We start from the raw sequence: 21,267 nt of genomic DNA, 5'->3' as shown, positions 1-21,267 counted from the left end.
GTAACAGTGAGTTCTTACCCTTCAAACCTGTGCTCAGTGAAATCAGAATCTAAGGCAGAAAATTGTGGAAACCCACTTGATATCCAGCTGTTAACATTTTGGTGTAAGCAGTTTGCCAATATTGCTTTCAAACTGCAGGTTTAGCCTCTGAGTCATTAGTCTAATGACCAGGCTTTTGTCCATGGACAATTTTTTGTGTCCTGCTTTGTTATGATGTCCTTCCTGGCTTCTGTGGCAGGTGAGATGGAGGTTCTGTAAGAAATTATCTCATTTTCCACATAGATTTTATTCACTGCTATCTGAGTTTTTGTCATTAGTACCCAGCAGCCTAGAAAGGAATGCTGGTATCAATTCTGCCTATATGAATTATCATATAGAATATGGAAAAGCATCCATGTTTCTGTGTTTATAAATTACCATGCAGAATGAACCCACAGCTCAAACTGGAAGCTCAGGCAGTATCAATAAACATTAATGATTTTGGAAATTGGATGGATTTGTTTATCCATGATGAAATATTCCTCTTATAAAGCATCAATGTGGTGTCAAAGTGTTTCTCCCTTAAGCTTCATAGACATCTGTACATAAGAAATCCTGAATTGTAAGAGTCTCTGATTTCTCTGGAAAGGACCATCTACTATTGAAATGAAGTAAGTGGGAAAAAAAAAGGGGAGGGTGGGAATTTAGGTATTAGGTACTTCAGTTTCACTGCTTTGTGTTTAGATCTTTTTCTTAGCAGAAAGGTGGATGGTATTGAACAAAACTGCTGTGCATGTAGCTAACCAGGAGCCTCCCTGGTGCTCTTTGCCTTGATCCCAGAACTAGTGTTAGCTGAAATATCTTTATCTGATTTATGCCTTCTGAATGCTCTGAGTTTACAGTGGAGTTTCCAGGGACACATGTCACACACAGCTTTGGGCAAGGTTCTGTAAATATATGCTTGAATAAATGCCTACATGTATAGGACAGGGTACAGACTTGGAGAAGGGTCAGAAACCCTCCTCACAGTTCTCAGCCCTGTGTTCCTTGTCACTGGGAACAGCTCTCAGGATAGCTCAGGCTCTCCTAATCCTGTCTTTTGTCTTGCTTTCTGTCCATTCCAAGTTGTCTTTCTTTGAATTTGGCTTGTTCAGCAGTTAGATAGAGCCTGTCCTCTGCAAATACCGCTGGTATCTCTGTCCTGCTTGTCTCTTTGCCCTTGTTATAGTTTCTTGAAATGTTCTTACTCTGTCTTTGCTTTTTTTTAAACATTGCTTTTTCATCTCTGTATCTTTTTTCCCGTTTAGGCTGTCTGTATGTTTTTTTTCCTGTTTGGAGAAGTGCGAGCTTCTATTTCTCCAAAAGGAACTTAACCCTGTTTGAGTAGGTGATTGTGAGTTAACTCAAACCTAGCCTCGTGTTAATTTGATCTGATGTGATATATCCCATGTCAGCTGATGTTAAACACTCTTATTGCCAACCACAGAGAAATGCTGACCAGTTTTTAAATTATTTTAATTTTGAAGTTCCTGCTAGTAAAATCTCCTGCCTCGATTTAGTGTGCATCTATTATATTTAATGAGTGCTCATTTTCAGTAAAATGTTTTAAAATCTTATGAAGAATATCATATAAATTGTAGGAAAAAGTCTACCTGGTGAAACTTTCCAGATAGGTAGTTTGTCTTTGCAGGTAAAAGCCAATTATTTTAAAGGATTGTGTAAATATTCATCTTGAGAATTTCTACATCCATATTTCATTGACATTACCTCTCCACTGTAGAATTATGCCATGATATAGTAGATAACATATTATGAAGCAGGTAAAATTTTTGTTGAGATACAGTATGTATATTCAACAGAATAAATTTCAGTTTTATTAAACATCCTGTCCTTCTGCAAGCTTGTATCTTCTTTTCACAGCTGGGACATTCTCCCCTTTTTTTTGTAATTTTTTGTTTCCCAAGTATTTTACAGAAAGCAGGGAAATTGGTGTTATAAAAAAGTGTGACACAGAAAGAAACAGGTGGGAGCATTAGTGGCTGTCTGAAAATTACACTTTACAATAAAGCCTCCTGCAGTGCTTAAGAACTTCCCCTTTAGTGTTCTGTAAAATGATCACACTGCCTAATAGGCTCAATTCAATAATTGCTTTTCCTCTTTTTTAAGCATCCCTTTTTTTGCAGTGTTTACCCATAAAAGTGCAGAAAGTACAGTATGAAAAACAACTGCACACAGCATTTTTAGTGCTCATTAAATCCATTTTGCATGTGTATGGCTTTTGAAATAATTCTTTTCCTTGCTCTCAGGTGGAAGCACATGCTAAAATAAAAAAGGCTGTGGAATAGAATAATAGATAAAATTGAAATATGGAGCAGGCAATTCTAGACAGCAAGTTAAAACATGAGAAAAGTTTTGGGAGAGGATGTGATGTTTGGCCTTTTGGGTACTTCAGTTTCTGCAGACAAGTGTTTGGCTGCAGTTACACCTAAAATTACAGAGCTTTTGAATCAACTGCTAGCAGGAGAGCTCAAAAAGGCACATTAGTATGAATGAGATTTACACATCAGTGTAAATCGTGCTGATGACACTGATTGTGTTCCACAATTCAGGAATATGTGTAGCAGATGTTATGTGGAACACCCAGTGTCACAAGGAGCACCAGCTCATGGAATATCTGCATTTTTACCCCACATTTACACCAGCAGAACATGTGTGTGCTGTAAACTGGCAGGGTAAAACACCTCCTTCTGCAGGAGTTTAACACTGCTCTGTGATGGGCATAACCTCAGAAAAAAATGGAGATAAAAAGATAAATGAGTTTGAGGTTCAGACAGCAAACAGGTAAGAGAAGTAATAGATTGTATTAATTTATTATTAGTGTAACAAATTATTCATTGTTTGGCTGAGGTAGTCTTTGGCTTGGCATTGGAAGGAAGATGTTGGAGATTTCTCAGACCTGAGTTTGGCTGGTTAAAAATGAAATTTCCATATGTATACAATTCTAAGCACCACAGCAAACCATTTCCAAAACTTACATTATTTAAGAGCTGAGGGAAGACTGAGTCTGAGATTTGCAGTCCTGCACAGGAGAATGCTGCTCCAGAGCATTTTCCTCCAGGGGCTGCAGGACAATCCCTGCTCCTGGATCACCTCTTCCCATTGTTTTGGTTTATTCCTGCTTAGGAACACTGGATTGGTCACTTTTAAGAATTGTAAAGATTTTCCAAGGGTTGAGAAATGCTGGTGTCTCTGGGGGATGGTGGGAGGGAGGTAAGTGGGAGACAGATCAGTGTTTCTACTTACTATTGCTTTTTGATTAGGATTTTTGTTGAGGGTTTTTGGATGTTGTTTTTTTGGGTGTTGGGTTTTACTTTCTATTGCTCTCAAATAACCTTAATCTACCTTTCTACCTCTACACACAATTTCTAGAATCTTCCAAAGGGTGTCACAGACTGAGGGAGCTCTCAGCACCATCTTCATTCAGCTCATTCTTTAAAAAGTATTTATTTGCTGTTTGCACCTAGAGGCAAAAAAATCAAGTCTGTGCAATTATGTGGCAATCAACATCAAAAAGGGAAACTACATAAAAATTAAGAATCTTGTTTAAAAAGGAGTTATAAGGGGAAAATAAGAGAATTAAATCTTTCCAGGCAGCCTGAGGACTATGTTAGAAAAATAAAAGAAGAAAACCACAGGGTCAATGCATATCACCTAGCAGAATCCCTTGAGAAGAAGTTGGTGAGGCTAAACAGAAGAAAAAATCAAAGTAATAAAAAGGGTAAAGGTATAATTTGAAAAGCTGGAGTTGTTTTCCAAAGGAAAGAAAAGATCTTGGCAGATTAAATATAAAAATTCAGTAAGCCAAACCAACAAAAAAAGCAGGAGGAAAAAAGAAGTCATATTTAAGGAATAGACAGAAAAGAAACTTGAAAATAGAAGAGTTTTTAAATTAAATAATGGAAAGTTTGTCAGTACATTTTTTAAGATCAACTGAGAATCAAGGTTAAAAGGCAAGCCAGATGAATTTGCTCCATCCATATTTTTTGTGGCAGAGGAAACTGGGTACATTACAGACTGACTCCCCCTTTTGTCAGGTGCTCACCAGCAAGATTTAAATGGATGTGGAGGTGGTTGTGGAACAAATGAGCAGGAAGTCAGCAGGACCAGAAGGTTTTATATGAATTATAAACAGTGACAGGAAATGCTTTACACCACCTGGCTAGGTCAGGACAAGAGAGAGATCCCAGAATCTGTAGAACTGGCATCTTCTCAAACACTAAAATTTATAAAAAGGACTAGAATTAGCAGACATCTGAATAAAGACCAAGTTTCATGGGGTTGGAATTCCTTTTGCAGGGGGAAAAGCTTGTTTTATAAACATTTTTAAACAATCCTTGAAAGACACAGAAAATACACCTTGTGGTGGCCTAATTGGTATAGAAGGGAAACGGAGCTCTTTCCAAAATTGTAAATGGTACAGAGGTAGCTGCTAAGAACTGCTAGTTCATTCTGTCTACAAATATAAATGTTTGACAGTAAGTTAAACTAATAAGAACCAGCTTTGTTGCCAAGCAAGAACATAATTTTTCATAAAATGACTGGTAAACTTTGGGAATTTGTTGTCAATGGGTATGACAGATGGTGAAAATTCACAGTAATTCAAGGGAAAACTGCCTAAGTTCATGAAAAGGCAAGTCCTTAAGGTTTACAGAGTATTTTTAAACTGTGCTTGGTATCAGAAATGCCTGAGATCTGTGCTTGGCCTGTTCCCTAGACATCTGCTTGTCCCTGGAGTTGGAGATAAGGGACTGGGCTAGCTGAACTTTTTGTCTGACTCAGTACAGCTGTTCCTTTGCTGCTGAGCATTGAACACAGGCTGTTGTGGCTTGCTGGGACTCGATGCTAATGGAGCTGGATCCCATGGAGAGCTTGAGGATATCTCCTTTGCAGTGCTAAAATTATTACCATGAAGGTACTAATGAATAATTTTCTGTGTGAGAGAAGTTTGTGGGAACTAAAGCACTCCCCTGTCTGGAGATAATAACACATTTGGGAAAAGAAAACAAACTTCTCTAAGTAAATAATGTTTCTCTCTTTTTCCCTTTATTGTATTACCATTTCAGAAGTTATTTTTAGATGCAAAAGGAATTGACACAAACCATGGTGTAGAACTTAGCTCTGAAATAAAAATACCTATATGTTCACAGTGTATTATTGTTAGGATATTGTTATATTATCTTGAAAGCATAAAACATTTTATTATTCATTATGATTCAATACAGTGTGCTTCAGCTTGCTCAAAAAAGCAATCAGTTTTTTTTGACACTGATGAAAAAATAACTGAGGTACAAAAATTTTATGGTGTATTTTCATTCCCTTGGTGCTCCTATAAACTGTTGTATATTGCAACTAATATTTACTTGCTGAAAAGACACAATTCAACAGAAAATCTTAGAAATGTCAGTTATTAATCTGGTGAAAAGAGGATACTTTGCTTCATCTCCCAAACTTCACGATGTTCTTACATGAATTGAAAGTCAGGAAGTGCATACCTTGGTTAATGAGGGTTGGTACTGAAGTCCTTGCTTGTCATCCAAGAGGCAGCCCTGGTGCTTTCATCAGCTCTCTGGGTGTTGTCACTGCACCTCAAGTGCAGGAAGAAATTTTAGTTTAATGAGGCTTCTCCTTGACTGTGTCTTACATCAACAGCAAATGATTTCAAACAAGTAGTATTTGGACAAGCAAACACACTGTGAATGAGATTTTCAACTGTTTACTTAATGGAAAAAGTGGAAATGAATCAGACACTCTTCATTTTCCTCTTTGATTTTCATGCCAGCAAGCATTTGACCTTAACTCAGAAAACGCAGCTGGCGTTTCTTAGATGGGATTTCTCAGCTTATTGTAATAACAAAGTTTCTTGTGAATGTTGGGACACAGTGTAGGCAAGTTCAAAACAGTGCAAATTAGGCATGTGAACATCCATCAGTGTGGCAGCCTGAAATATCTAATCAGTTGAAATTCAGGATTTATCAAAGGGGGGAAAAAAATCTCATAATAGTGTTTGCTCATTAATTCCCTCATAGACCCTTCAGACCTCAACTGGAATTGAGGATATGACCAAGAGACATAATGAAAAAGGAACTGAAAATGTAGTGTGACAGCAGTTACTGCCCTGCTTCTTGTTTCTTGCAGTCCCAACCATTATCTCTGTGTGGCACTTCAGCATGTCCTATGTCTCTCCTAAGAAAATGTACTTTTCCTAATCCTGTAACATGGAAATGTAAAGCATTTAAAATCAGTGGTGCTGAAGCTCTTTCTGCTGTTTTTTCTCTGTTATTTCTGATAAATCAGTATTTTCCTCAGTGCTTGCTCCCCTGGCTGGGGATGCAGCAAGCTTGTAAACTGGTGTGAAACAGGTTTGAAGATGTGCCAGATGAGATGTTATTTCCCTCTGTTCTATGGCATGCATCGTAACTAAGGTGTGCACATCCTATCACTATGCTTTACTGCAGCTTTCCTATCCCCAGCAGTACTTCATTAACATTAAGAACATAGTTCCTGGTTGAGCCCAGTAATTTTCAGCAGCCATTCTGATGCAACAACTTGAGTATTACCTTAATACTGCTGACATTTTTATATCTTTGAAATACATTTTTGGCAGATATTGTCCATTTACTCCGTGGCAGTTTCCATCATCCTTTGTTTTTATAGTCATGCTTTACTTTCAACTGGTGGAAAAGAATATACTAATTTTTCAATAGCTCTTAAAGCTTAAGAAAGAATCAACAAGGTGTAAACAGCATAGGAAGCCCAAAGATTTAGCTGTTTGAATGCTGGCTATGTAATTAGAAACATATGGAGCTAGAATTATAGTGAAACCAGGCCATTAAGATTTCAATATTTAATCAACACTTTTTCATGTGAGTGAAATTGTTACATGCCATTTATCATTTCAGCTGTACTCTGACAGGAAAGAAAAAGCCTTTAGGAACAGCAGTAAAATATTTAAGGAAGGTGGGACAATTATTCTTTAATATTCACTTACCTGTGGAGTTTCTCCTCTCTTCCTGTACCCAGCCTTATCTGAGAGTGTAGAGACTGAAAGGAAAGGGATTTGTCTTTGGAATTGGCACATCAGTATATGGCATCCATCCCAGGCAGAACAGGGAAGGGCATATATTATTGACGTGCTCCACTGCTGATCCAAAGTACTTTCAGCTCCAGAATTTCAAAGAAGTTTTCAGGGCATCATTGTTTTTTCTGTCAGTGGACCTCACTTGTTTCCCTGTGCGAGATTGCCTGGCCATGAGTTTGGTACTTGGCTCTGCTGGATTTCCATTCCCTGGAGGAGGGGGCAGCTCCACAGCTCTGCTGCTGCCTTCCCCTACTGCAGCAATAGGGGGGACTCACCTTCTAGAGGTCTCCATCCCCTTGCTTTCTTGCACAGCCTCCTAAAAACTGCTGTCACGTTCTTTGCTCACTGATTTGTCATCAGGTGTGCCTTACCCATTGCCTGTGAAAGCTGCAGCAGGACTGCAGGGCAGGTAATGCATTGTGCATGCCCTGAACAGGAGCACCATTGTGCAATTGCCCATATCAGCCCTTCAGTACAAGAGTCCTGATACAAAGCCAGTGTCCTTGATGCTTTATAGGAATTGGAGAACACCTTATCTAATCTGTGCCCAACCTGCAGATGCGTCCTGTGAGGTGCTGCCTACTGCTCTCTCCTTGAGCTATTGGCAATTAGCTCACAGTGGCCTTCACTCCTGTGAGGTCTCTGTTCCCCAGCAAGTGAGGCAGGATTTATGACATAAGACTGTTTAATGTGGTTTGAGTTTTTTTGTTTGCTTGGTTGTTTTTTTGTTTTTTTTTTTCTTTTCTCTTTCCTGCTGCTGTATAGGCTTGCACCTCTCCTCCTGCCTTTTTAGCCTCAGGAATCTTTTTGAAAGACGTGTTATACTTCTGTGGAGGACTTTTCTTTTTTCTTGGTTAAAATTTAAAAGTAATATGAATTATTTATAAACTGGTGACATGAAATGAACAGTATAGCCATACATACCATTGTTTTTTAAAGGCAAGGTTTTAAAGCAGACTTCTGTTCACAAACTATAGAGGTTATAGTGTTTCCTCTGAACTTAAGATGTTTTGAGCCTCAGACTTTAAAATACATATGAAAAAGTGTGGTTATCAGCTGGCTACTAAAAGTGTTCCAAAATACTTGGCATTTTGGTTTGAACTACTAAAAATGCATTAAAATGTCCAGGTCTTTTCCAGATTTATTGAAAAAAAAATTAAGTCAGTGCCTATTCCCCAACCTGATGTATTTAAAAGAAGTCTACCTGTCTTCTTTATGGTATACATAAGTTTAGCAGTATTCTTCTTTAGTTCTATCTGCTCCTAAGCAGTGGCTTGGCCTTGAAAATTTGGAAATAATGGCAACCTCTTCCTCCTCCATTTTTTGCTTCTAAATCCATAAGTGATAGGAAGCATAAATTAGTTCAGCAAATTTTCCCTTTCATGGATCCAGTTGCTGGCCTGGTGCAGAAAGGTCTGGAGAAGTAATAAAGGACTAGAAATTCTGAATCTGTTTTCTGAGAAGTTGGTCAGATTCAGAGAAAGCAAAAAAATGGAGGGGGAAGAAATGAGACACCGAAATTTGGAAAGCAGGTGCAGTGTGTGACAAACGTGGGAGAGATTTGTGTGACATGGGATAGCAGGGCAGGTTCTAGAATGGCAACTCCTCCCTATGGCATCTCCCTCACAAACTTTTGTTGAGTTTGTTTTATTTTTTTCTTTTTAGACAATCTTTTTGTCCATTTCTAGCCTCCCTGCTGCTGACAAGAGTAGAATACAAGGGATATTTCTGATGCAATTCACTGATAAGTTGTCTTCTGATTTCACATAAATTCTCTTGTTGATCTGTCTCATGACTATGAGAAAGCCATTCCCCAAAATGTTATTCACAGCAGGGTTTTTATACTGCTCTGAGAAGATTGTGAATAATACTGGAATTAGGTAAGAAGCTTCACATATACATATATATATATAAAAATATATACATATATATGTGGATTAGGCACTTTTCAGAGTATTAGTCTGATATTGCATTGCCTTCTTGAAAATAACGAACAAAGGAAATTTTTTGGGGGGGAAGGAGGAGGGGGTGCATGAGATGCACAAGGGGGAGAAGTAGGAGAGGTAAGTAGTTTCAAAGAAGTTGCATTGATAATGGCTTGATGATCAGTTGGGAAAATCTCTCCAGACAAAAAGCAGCAGCACTGCACAGCTGTGTAAAGGTGGAAAGCCTTAGGTCAAAGGGTCTCTTAGACTCTATGGGGACTAAAGGATAAAAGAAAATGGATTATCAGCCTGATGAGAGGAAATAAATAGAAAAAAAGGAGAATTAATGCAGAAACAGAGCAGTCAACTTCCCACAGGCTAAGGTTTTAGATCTGAAAGGAATCTTAATACCAGTTCAAGGAAATATTAGAGTGTAGATAGGAGAAAATATGAATATGAAAAATTACTCTTTTACCCTCTAACAAGATATATTTTGTATCTTTGGGTAGAAGAATAAATATCTTTGCTTTGAAAAGACTCTTGATTCACTTTAATCAGTTGCTGTCACAGTCTGCTGAGGGATGAGGACTTTCAGCTGTAAATTTAGTCTGTCATATCAGCATGGTTAGCACCTGTAATCCAGCCAGGGTGGGAGGACTGCCAGATTTATCCAAAGCAAGATCCAGGCAGGGAGGTCTGTCACCTAAGTATGGCTGTGATGAACAAAGCAAAGGCTTTATAAAAGGTAAGGAGTGAAGGGTGTTTGCTTTTTAGCTGGTTTGGTTTCTTTGTTTGCTTGCTTGCTTTCCTTTTCTGCTATTTTTTTTCTATTTTTTGTTCTCTTTTTCCCCTGTAAATGAATATTAGCACCGTTTGAGGTCTGTTTACCTCTTTGTTTATTATTTATGCACTTTTTTCAAGTATACACTGCAGCTCTCTTCAACATTTTTTGTTGTTCCTTTTGTCTTTATAGCTGTAAATTCTTGTCAAATTTTTATGGTATAAAAACTTGAAATCTATATTTAGTGGACGCCTCATTTTTTAACATATTTTGGTAATTTAATTCTTGATCATTTAAAAAGCGTTAGTATAGAACATTATAAATATTTTTAGGCTGCATTATGTCTGTTGAGATGCTTGAAAGAGAAAATAGAAGCAAATATAATAATACTGAACTCAGATATTTAAAGTTTCTTAAAAAATAAGAGAACTTTGTGTAAGCTACTTTGGATATTCTTTACTAATTTTCTGGGGAGAAAAAACTGTGAAGGTTACTCAGGTTTTGCAGAACTCGAAAATCAGAGAGAGTTCTTATCTCATAAAATAAAATCCATCTATCCAAGCCTTTTATGAAAGGCTAGAGACTGTGATATTGATGTTTTTGATAGATGAAATGCTCCCAAACCAGCTCATCCCAATATGACTCCTCAGGCTGAGACTTTAGATAAACAAGAGGTTCCCCCAGGGTTTCGACTTTCAGGTGGATGATTAACTGATAAAGCTAAAAATCCAGTTTCTTGATACAAAGGAACTATAAGTTTCAAATTAATGAAGCAATCATTCCCTCAGATGACTTTGAACATTGCACCAGGTTTTCAACAAGAAGCACTCTGATAAATCTTGTGATCCCTTTTCCATTACTCATTTGAGCATATCCACTAGATAATGATTTTTTCTGGACTTCAGGGAATACCAGTGTACCCCTGTTTGGAGAAGTAAAAGGTATTTGTTGGAGAGGGCCCTAATCAAAATAATGAATTTATTTTTATGTTGTTAGTGTTCCTCAAATTCTTATTCTTCTTCTTCCAACTTTATTTTTACCCACAAAATTTTGGAAGGATGCTTAGATACCCAGTTGGATGATAATATTCCCAGTGAGACTGGACATGTAAAGAGGTGGCATTGGGGGCTTTTTTGTTGCTGTTTTTCATTGGTCAGGGGCTTTTTTTTAAAAGTGTGATCTTATGGAAATAAAAAGGTTATTCTGTGCTATTATAGTGGGTCAGTAAGTTTTCCAAGTGTTTTACTAAGGACTCAGTGAAGAACGCTTTGTACATGACCTTTCTGTACATAAAAATTAGAAAAGGGAAAGGAAAATGCAGAGCCAAGAAGTTTCATGTGCAAATGGATTGCATTGCCTAAATTCACTTTATTTAAAAAGAAAACATAATGCATTATATATGTATAATTTTTAAATGAAGGGTAAATGTCTTAGGTTGCAATGCAGGATGTATTCTATCACCATCTGTTGAATTTTATAGTTCAATATAAAGATATCACCAGAGAGGAGGATTATAAGAAAGCACTGAAACATCACTGTCCTTGGTTTAAGGGTGGAGAAAGGAACAGAAGATTGCCAGTCTTGTCTTAAATAAAAAAAACTCCAGTGTAATTTTAAAGGCCTCAGCTAAAAAAACAATTAAAGTAATGTAGACAAATATAATTACTGACTTTCATGTTAAGCACACACTTGTTGAAAAGGTAAGGCAGTGCCTAGGTGCTCTTTTCTAATCAAGCATGTGGTTTTTAATTTTGTTCTGACTGGAGAAAAATACCAAATTTTGCTGGTTCTCTGTCAGGTTTTGAGGCTAACATGAAGGCAGTTAAACTCAGATTTCAATATTAAAAACCAGTTCCTTTTTTCAAGGCTTTCACTAAATGCACAAATGGAAGGTGCTGTTTGTGCAAACACTCTGTCCTGGTTCACATAGGAATTGACAGCACTCAGTATTAAAAAAACAAAAAAACAAAAAAACAAAAAAAACCAAAAAACAACAACAAAAAACCCCCAAAACCTTCTGCAATGTTAGAGATATATGTAATTGAGAGAAATGTGCAATATTGGGAGTGCACGTGTTTGTCAAGTGTTTTAGCATGTCCAACCTAAGTATTCCTTTCAAAATTCTGGATAAGAGCAAAAACCTCTGCACTTGTGGACAAGTTTCAGCTTTGGACAATGAAGGTACTAAGGCAATTAGGAAAGAATACCCAATATGCTCTAAATTTAAGATTCCTTTGCCCCTCTTTATTTTTGATAGTCTCAGAAGGTATCAAATTCTAGCAGAGAAAAAGGGGGAGAGACAGGCCTGCCAGGTACCAGGCTGTCATAACTTACAGCAAGGTTATAACAGGAAAGTGTTACTTACCATGTCCTGAAATATTCATTGCCACTTCTAGGAGCTCAATTAAAGACATGAAAAGTAAATTTAAAAAAAGAAAAAAAAAAACACACCCCAAAACCTTCATTTTATCCCATGTTTATCTATGTTCTAAAACCCTAAATTCCAAACTCCATACTATACAAAATTACACTTCTAATCAAACTACACACCAATAATTCTAACTCTCTTACTCAAATTTAAAAACCTTCTCCAAAACCTCAAATCAAAACCAATATTTTTTTACAAGTCAATATCAACACAAAAAATTCAACATTCCTAAACTTCAAAATTCCAACACATGGCAGGTAGGGAACTTCCAGAATTAGTTGCTACTGGAGGCTGAGTTGCTGGACGTCATAAGCAGATTCCAAAAGATATTAGAGACATTCACAGGCACAGGTGTAAATAATAAGTGGGTACAAAGGAGAAGAAAAGAAGTGGCCTGCAGCACCCCTGACAGGATGATTTGGCTGCTGGCATGGTGCAGGAGGAAGGGGCAGCAGGAAATGGATGTACTCCCGTGTTTCTGTAAAGCATCCCCTTGCTGCTGCTGCCCACAGCAGTGATGGGTGCATGAGCACGTCTGCTGCTCCCAGTTCCCTTCTGCCTAACCAGTGAATTGTTTGCCCCAAGTGTCTCAGAGGTTCCCAGCAATGCAGGCAGAATTTAATTCTGTGGCTGTGACAGAATTGCTGCTTTAGGCACCCCTGTGCCCCAGAACAGTGTGAGCTCTGCCCAGCCACCAGGATGTGCTGGCAATGGCCCTGCTGCCTCTGCTGCTGCCAAAATACAGCCCAGGAGGGCTGAATATCCACTCGTGATTAGCAGCTTCCCCAGCACCCAGGGAATGCAGATCTGCCTCTCTCTAAGCCCTGGCTTTTCTGCCACACATCATTTTGCAACCACAGCTAAGTGCTCTGTGTAAGTCTGGAGTTGGTGTATTACAATGTGACAGAGCTCCCTGAATAATTTATATCTACAGCTCCATTTCATACTTATTTGTTATCCTATAGGTTTTCCCCTAGGATATGCCATCTAGTTTCAATTTAGAACCTAAGTTCCATAAATTACCACTGCACAGAAGTTGCTTTAACACGCCATTTATGCAGGTAATGGCGCACATTGTATCAGAAGTGTTTGAGAGTCCCCACTCCTGGGATTACAGATCCACAGCAAGCTGGTAAATGGGAAACAATGCAGAGTTGGCCAGAAAATTGAACAAATCCACCTTAACATATCAGGCAAATCACACCTTAATGCTGGGAGCTCTGTAGGGCAATGTTTCTACAGCAGCGTGCACATCTGGATTCCCTGCTTGCATTAAACAGAAAAGGAAGTGTGTTCATTGTGTATCCTGTGTGAGTGGATGCCAGCTCATGAAAATGAACTTGGCAGAGCATTAAGACGTATCTATGATAAGGTATAAATAAGTACCATCATACCATTAGCTCTTAATCCTTGCTTTTGTTCTCTGAGCATATGATCTGAAAAAAATCAAAACTTCAGAGTATATCCAGTTTAAGTACTAAGTTCAACAACATTTTAAAAAGTTGTCACCCAAAATATTAGTAAAATGTGTCTAAATCCATTATATTTCAGAATAAATATTTTTCTTTAAAGACTAATTTGAATTTTATGGAAGTGCATTTCAGAAAAATTCCCTCTGTTTACATGCCTTGGCTAACTCAAAAGAAAATCATGTCATTGCAGCCATTACAACTATTTTTCTGTTTATGAGGCCACATTTTGACTAAATGTTTTTCCTTAGGTATTTAATTCTTTTTCTTAGCACTTATTATATCTGATAGGCTTTAAACACCTGCTTCAAATCAGTGAAATTAAGTGTTTCTTTAGTATAACCAGTGACTAACCTGGCAACTGCTAATTTTATAACAGTGTATATTATATTTTGGTGTATTACTGAGTTGTACAGCTGGCATGTTTGGGTAGAGATTGATATGTGGCTTATACTGCACAAAGCTACAAGCAAGGTAGCCCTGGACCCCCAGGCTGTGAATATCCTGCTGAAGTGAGTGATGTGAAAGGGCCTGAGAATGCTGTCTGCTGGTTTTACAGACAAGATTCAGTGAAACACCCTTTCATTCCCACTTACTCTCTTTTTGGTGATTTCCTTCATGTAAATTTGAAAGTATGTCTTGTTACATGTGAGTAAGGGCTGCATGGCAGGGATAAATGCATCCTGCTGTCTGCTAGGCAGAACCCATGGGCTGTGCAGCTCCCTGAGAGGCTCTGGGAAGGAGTGGGAGGATGTGTGTGAACCCTCAGGACTGCCAATTCCCCTCTCTGTGCTGCCCTCACCCTGTGTAGGGAGTATCACTGCCAGGGCATTGCCCTTGGCTTGTCTGATGTGAGTGCATCAGGCAAAACAGGAAAGGTTTCACAAAGAGAAGAAAATCCAGGATTTCTAGTTAAATCTTACATTTCTTGTGGTAACGTGAAAAAAACAATTATTTAAGGGAAGGATGAAGAAAAGGTGGAAAAAAGGATGAACTGTGACACAATGCAGCACGAGAAACAGATTTAGGTCTTGCCTAACACGTGCTACTTTGGGACTGACACACCTGGCCCAGGAAAATACTCAGTGCATTCAAGGTCACTCATTAATATGAATGGCCTAAGTAATTTAAGAATCCATTTACAAGCCACTTACACCCACATCATCCTATTTGCACTTAGCTTGCTGAGCATCTGTGGGCCCTGAAACCTCATGAGAACTATTTTTTTAATTTAGGAAAGATCTTGGTCTATTACAGTAACATTCTGCTCCCTTTTTTATTTATATCCTTTCTTATTTCTCTGCTTGTTCTTTTACTTTCTTTACATCCAGGATGGCAAGGTTGTAACAGTGAGAGTTCACTAGATCCAGTAATTCAAATATTCTTGGGGTGGTAGGCAGCTATTCCTAAGTTACTGGTGCTGCTATTTCTGATGTGCATTTGGCATGTGTTTCACCTGTCTAAATAAATGCCTTTCTTTGACCCCAACAGGCCAGAACCAGTACTGTGGACAAAGGATGGTGGAGAACTCCCAGATCCAGAGAGAATGGTTGTCAATGGCAGGGTTCTAAGCATCAGCTTCCTAAACAAAACAGACAATGGCACGTACCGGTGTGAAGCAAAAAACCCCATTGGCCGGAACAGCACAGAATACGTCCTGATAGTACATGGTGAGCGTGCTCTCCTTAGCTCATTCTATGCATATTTTACTCTTGTGGCTGATACAAGGTGCTTATGATCATTATGGAAAGAACAGAAAGAAAATTTGGAAGTGTAATTGCACTTTTATTGATGCTGTCATCTAGCTGTGGGGAGTCTTTCTTTTACTGGCATGCTTCTCTTCTTGCAGTTTAAACAAAATATATTCACTTATACTGTGAACTTTTTTGCTAAGTAAGCACCTGCAAAAATGTTTTTCAGTGTGTGGGTTTCATGAATACTTGCCTCAGGCCCAGCTGTTCAGGAAAGGCTGGTTGCAAAGGATATATGAACAGAAATATCAGACAGATGTGTACTTGAGGTTTTCTGCTTAGATTTTTATAGACCACCAAAGACAGGACATGGGATACTTCACACAAGTTAGAACCTGCTGCTGAGAAAATTCAGCTCATATAACTGAGCTGCCATCACCTGGCCCATCATGACCATCAGACATCAAAACTTGTCATGTCCTAAATGCATTGCACTTCTTGCAATAAAATGGAAAATAGGAAGGCTCACATTAAATTTCCATTGTTGGGGGTTTTTTTTCCTGTAGTAAATTAGGCAACAGTATGTGTCATGTGAAAGAAACAGCTGCCTTCTGCATTGATCATGAAATAGATTAATATAACTCAGTTGTAGGGGAAACTATAATATAAAATTAGCATTTTCCTTTAATATAGTCTGGCAAATTGGATCTAGGAGTCTCAAAACATGATGTACCTGCGATGTTATCACAGGTAATTCCTGGAAGGTTACGATTTCCATAATTTGAATTTCAATATAAGAGAATATAGAGGCAGAACCTCCTCTTGAATTCATGATAGTACTTTTTTCCCTCTATTATTTTAAAATGCAACTTCTTATAACTATGACAAAATGAAAAAATCTAATGCAAATTTTAGTCTTTAAATGGACAAGAGAATTATGTAGATTTTATTTGCTCACGGTGAACTCAGTTACAACAAGTATACATTTCCTGAGTGGCTGTAAAGTATCAAAAACAATTTTCACTACAGGTTTACCTGCCTCTAGGTGTTTGGCATAAAACTTCCAGTGAGTGCTGCTTTCAGTAATGAGATATTTATTGGCACTGTTCATGAAATGTCATTTATCAAAAGAAACACTTAGGTTACTTTTCATTTTTCTTCAAGTTCACCATTAGTTGATGTAGGATTAGTGACACAAATAAGGAGATCTTTGCATGAGGAAAACAGAGCCTGTACCACTGAGTGAGTATTTCTGTGTTAAAGGCAAGCAGAAAAACTAAGCCCTCCAACCTCTATTGACATTGGCCGTTACAAGAAGAGGAAAAGAAAAAATTTCTTTTGCATCCCAGAGGCGGTGGTACGGTGGTTGTTGGCTGCAGGCACAAAGTGCTCTGCCTTTGATGAGGTAACGGCTTCTGCACTTGCCATATGCTGAAACTTCTGTCATTTGTGTTTTCTGCCCAATTTATTTGTGTGCTTATTTCTGAAAATATGGCCTTTTATAATAGGGGATCTTTTTTCCATCAGCAGTGACTTTGCAATAGAACTCTATCAAAGAACATTTCACCGTTCCCACTCTTGCACACTGGTGTGCGCCGTGTTGATCTGGTTATCTTATATCAACTCCCTGGCAGTCTGTAAAATCACTCATTATCAGGGAGGCATTCTGTTATGTTTGGCAGCACATTAGGCACGTTATCAGCTTTAGCTTGCTCATTGCTGACCTTTCCTGTTATGAGTACCCGAGTTTCCCTAATTGCGTTTCTGCGATTCCAGCGCTGGAACTAGGGAAGGTAAATGTCAGGTGCTTCCCAGGTTTCTGAAACAGCCAGAGTTATGTGACAGAGCATCAGATGATGTTTAGTGCTTAACAACTTACTGGGGTTCAGAGTTGTGAGGTTTAAGTACAAAGGAGACTGACACAATTATTTTATCAAGTGTAGCACAATCAGTTGTATAGATAAATTTAAGCAGTCTTACCCCTTCTTTAGCTCATTACATTCATGAATGTCTCTAGTGAACCATAATCCTCCTAAAATTATACAGTATTTTTTTTCTCTCTCTCTGGGGGCTAGAAAACCTACTTTTTATCATTTTCTGAGATGCATCCTTCTATTTAATAGCGGTGTATATATTTTTTATCTTCCTAAATATATCTGGAAGCATCCTTTGATTTCTCATCCCTTCCCCTGCGCTTAACGTGTTGATGTGATTTTTTGCCCTACTCCTTTGTTAGAGCTCATTAATCATGTGACTTCTTACCTTGAATATCAGGTTTCTAAGAGGAGTTACATGCCAGATTTCCCACACCAGTTTGTGAGGGGAAACAGGGGACATCGGTGGAAGGCATCCTCTGCAGAGGCAGGGAAGGGCAACATGATTCACAGCTTTCCTTTTCTAACATGCACTATCATTTCCATAAATTTCGTTCTTTTCTTTTTTCACTTCAACAGATTTTTATCTCTTTCTATGTTAATAGTGTAAGAGCTTTTTCTGCTTCTCTCCTTTCCTTTCCCCCCTAAGAATTCTCCCTCTCAGTGATACTGAATCTGCTAATTCTCCCAATTTTTAAGTTATCTTCCTAACTCAGAGAAGATTTAGGTAGCTTTAATGTACAGAGAACATTGGCTAAAAATGGAAAATATAGCTTATCATAATTATAGATAAGGTGTAAGCAAAGCATTTATACATATTAATTATGCAAACCAAGCAAAGAGTGTCTCATGCCTTTAACTGGACCAACCTAAACACAAAATTATACTATATATAAGTACTGTATTTTTTTAATGTGAGTGGTGATGATGAGGTAATACTGTTTTGATGTTAAGTGATGGCAGAGGAATATTGCTGTAAGCAGATGAATGGAAATCTGTCCAATACAATTAGTATCTGACAACATAAAAATTATTTTTGGAGTTGTTTTTTTTTTTTAATAATTCAAGAAACCAGACTTCAGAGAAATTGAATCCATTTGAATAAGGTTAAAGGCTTGGGCTATTAAATATGCTCATGCTGCTTTGCTGAATCAATGTGACTGCTAATTTCATTTTTCTTAACATTTATTGTTAATAATAAATGTCAAAAAGTACTCTGGGAGGCAGGAAGGTGGGTACAAAGTCAGAGTTTATAGGAAGAAGCACAAAGGCAAGACATGTAGTTTGCTCAAACATTTGTTTCATGCAGTAACAAAGGCACAGGCTTTAATGCCTGTAGCTGTTGTCATTTCTGTATTCTAATTGGCAAGCTTAGTGCTTTAGAAGTGCACATTCTGGCTAGATATATTACAGCCTTTCTTTGGTAATGGGCCCCAGGCAATTTTCACTCTCTTCCAATTTATTAAGAATTTTTGTTTACCTTTGTCCAAATACTAGTCATTAATCACCAGCAAACAGAGCAAACTGTCAAACTCGTGTTGCTCAACCCCAAAAAACATAGACTCGGCTTGCAGAGCTCTGGTAATAACTGCAGTGATTTAGCTGGAGTTGAGGAAGGAGCTGTTCCATCATAATCAACCTGAAGACACAGCTGCTGTGTTTGGAGGAGCAGTTCCCAACCTCTGGTGTCACTGCCAAAGATTCAGTTCAACACCTTGGAGTGAGCGACAGAAGTCCACATCACTGAGAAATGGAAGCAGCAGCAGTTCATATTTTGCAGCCCTGTTTGAAACAGGGTACCTCAGTGAGATATCCTGATAGGCCAATCTACAGCCAGGCATTAAATTAATTGGAGTATTCAGAGCAGTGTATAATGTGCTGTGCAGCAATAATCAGGAAGAGCAGTATGGAAATGAACATGAATCAGCAGCTGTGGATGGTCCAGGCAAAAATTTTACCCAAATTTTAACTAGGAAAGCCTTTGAACTAGTTACTTAGGATCTTTGGGGAATAAAAATTGGCATGACATATTCCTTTGTCTTCAACCTCTCTTTTTTTTTTTTTTTTTTTTCCCCTTGGGCAAGCAAATAAAGGCAACTGAAAGACCAAGTTACCCCCTCATTAGTGTTTTGCAGTGTGCTTTTGAACAGATCTCCTACAATGTGCAAGACCAGAAGTCCCACTGCACCTTTCCTAACCATGGCATTATTTATATTCCACCTGCTCGTCCAGTCCCATTTCAAAACATTTGCCATCTCAGCTTCCACAGTAACCTGTGGCAACAAGATTCTGAATTTAGTTATGTGCTTTGAGGGAAAAGTATTCTCTTTTGTTTGTTCAAGCCTGGTGCTTGATCTCTTCACTTTCCAGCCTTACAAGCTATTTGGCCTCTTCTGCTGTTTGTGCTGTAAGTTTGTATTTAAAATTATATTTTCTACTTTCCTTCAATAGATTCTCATGTATTTCCCCATTCTTCTCATTATTTGTGATCTTAAATTCTGCATTTTCTGGAATTCTCCTTCTTTCATAGTCTTTTTTTCATCCCCTTTTTTCTTCATTTTTTGATCTAGTTTTAACTCCCTGTGACTGACTGTTCTCCATATCTGAACCTGCACTATGCCAAATCTGTTCCAGAAACCTTAGTTTATTAAATCCTACCTCTAAATATGTTTACAGGGATTCACCTTCTGTGCCCGACAATATTTCCATCACCATACACTTGCACATCTGTGTAAGCTGTTTTTTTTTAAATTGCTGGAAACTGTGGAATCCAAAACACAAGAAATTGAACAATCTCTTCTATCTGTTATAGATTATTTTGTCTTTTTCAGCTCATTTGCCAGCAATCAGATTTTTTATTATACTTCATTTCTGTTTGGATGTCCTCAGAGGGGGCCTTCTCTTTCTCTAATTCACTTGTGCGTATCTCTCTATAAAGGTAGAAACTGAATAGAGCAGAAAATTGAAAATAACCTGAGGAGGTGAGGATACATTCAGCTTTCTTTCAAACTTAAGCTTAATGAATATCAATAGATCTTTCAGTTTGCAAACATTTCCAATACAGACCTCCAGTAAATTGTGCAGTGTTTTTAGACACCTTATTTTTATAAATATATAACAAAAACAATATAAAAAATTTTGGGAAAAAAAGGCAGCAGCATCCTTGGGGAGCAGCACACTCACCAGAAATCTCGGCTGCTCTGTGTTTTGGTGTTAAGATCCTACAAGTTGAGGTGATTAGACTTTTAGAAAATTTTCCTCCTCTAAACTTTTCTGAGTTGAAGTGTCTCATTTACACACACACACAGCTCAGATTAAAGCTTCCTTTACCTGTGGGAATGTCTTGCCTTTATGTGAGCAAAACTTGGCTTTGCAAAAAGAGAATTGAGCAGAGCTATGTTGTGATGTAACAATAATAACATTTATAGCTGCAGTAACAGGTGGATTTGGTAAATAACCCAACATTGCCCTTACAGCAATGAAGGCATGTCAAGAATATGAGACTCAAAAGACTTCTTAGGACTTAATTAGAATTTCACAGTATGTGACCACGTGTGCCTTTTAGTTTTGAGATTTTTCTTTTTTGTATCTTTGTTTGAATTAAAAAAAAAAAAAAAGAAGTCTCAGTATTGAGTCCTTAAAACAAAGGTGAAAAGTTTGTCCTATTCCCATTTTATAAGAAGATAATTTGCAGAAAAAAAGGAACCTGGGCTTTCAGATGGAAAATAAATAAATAAAAGCATGCTCATGAGTACTTACTTAGTCTCAAAAGCCTTCCTTCCCCCAAGCTATCTTCTTCAAAGCACAGCCCTTCAAACTGTGCTGAAATACTCTAATTTTACATCAGTGTATAAAATGGCATTAAGGCATTAAATCATTACCACAACATTACAGCTGACTTCTCCAGGAGCCTTTTGGTGGGGGAAGAGATGGTCCAGACTTTAAAGCACAATGCAGATGAATTTCCTGCAGTCAGATGAAT

The 21,267-nt window shown here is 37.9% G+C and overlaps 1 protein-coding gene across 3 annotated transcripts in view; it reads left to right on the top strand.

Moving 5' to 3' along the window:
* CADM2 (cell adhesion molecule 2) overlaps positions 1-21,267 on the top strand; it is a 558,258-nt gene that overhangs the window by 475,984 nt on the left and 61,007 nt on the right. For all 3 annotated transcript variants that reach the window (XM_033051285.1, XM_033051286.1, XM_033051284.1), the window contains one exon: positions 15,212-15,390. In XM_033051285.1, the coding sequence (XP_032907176.1) occupies positions 15,212-15,390 (179 nt within the window). The remainder of the gene's footprint in view (positions 1-15,211; positions 15,391-21,267) is intronic.

Source organism: Catharus ustulatus, chromosome 2, assembly GCF_009819885.2.
Source record: "Catharus ustulatus isolate bCatUst1 chromosome 2, bCatUst1.pri.v2, whole genome shotgun sequence".
Lineage (NCBI taxonomy): Eukaryota > Metazoa > Chordata > Aves > Passeriformes > Turdidae > Catharus > Catharus ustulatus.
Note: the sequence above shows the minus strand (reverse complement) of the source record. Positions and strands in the feature narration are given on the sequence as shown.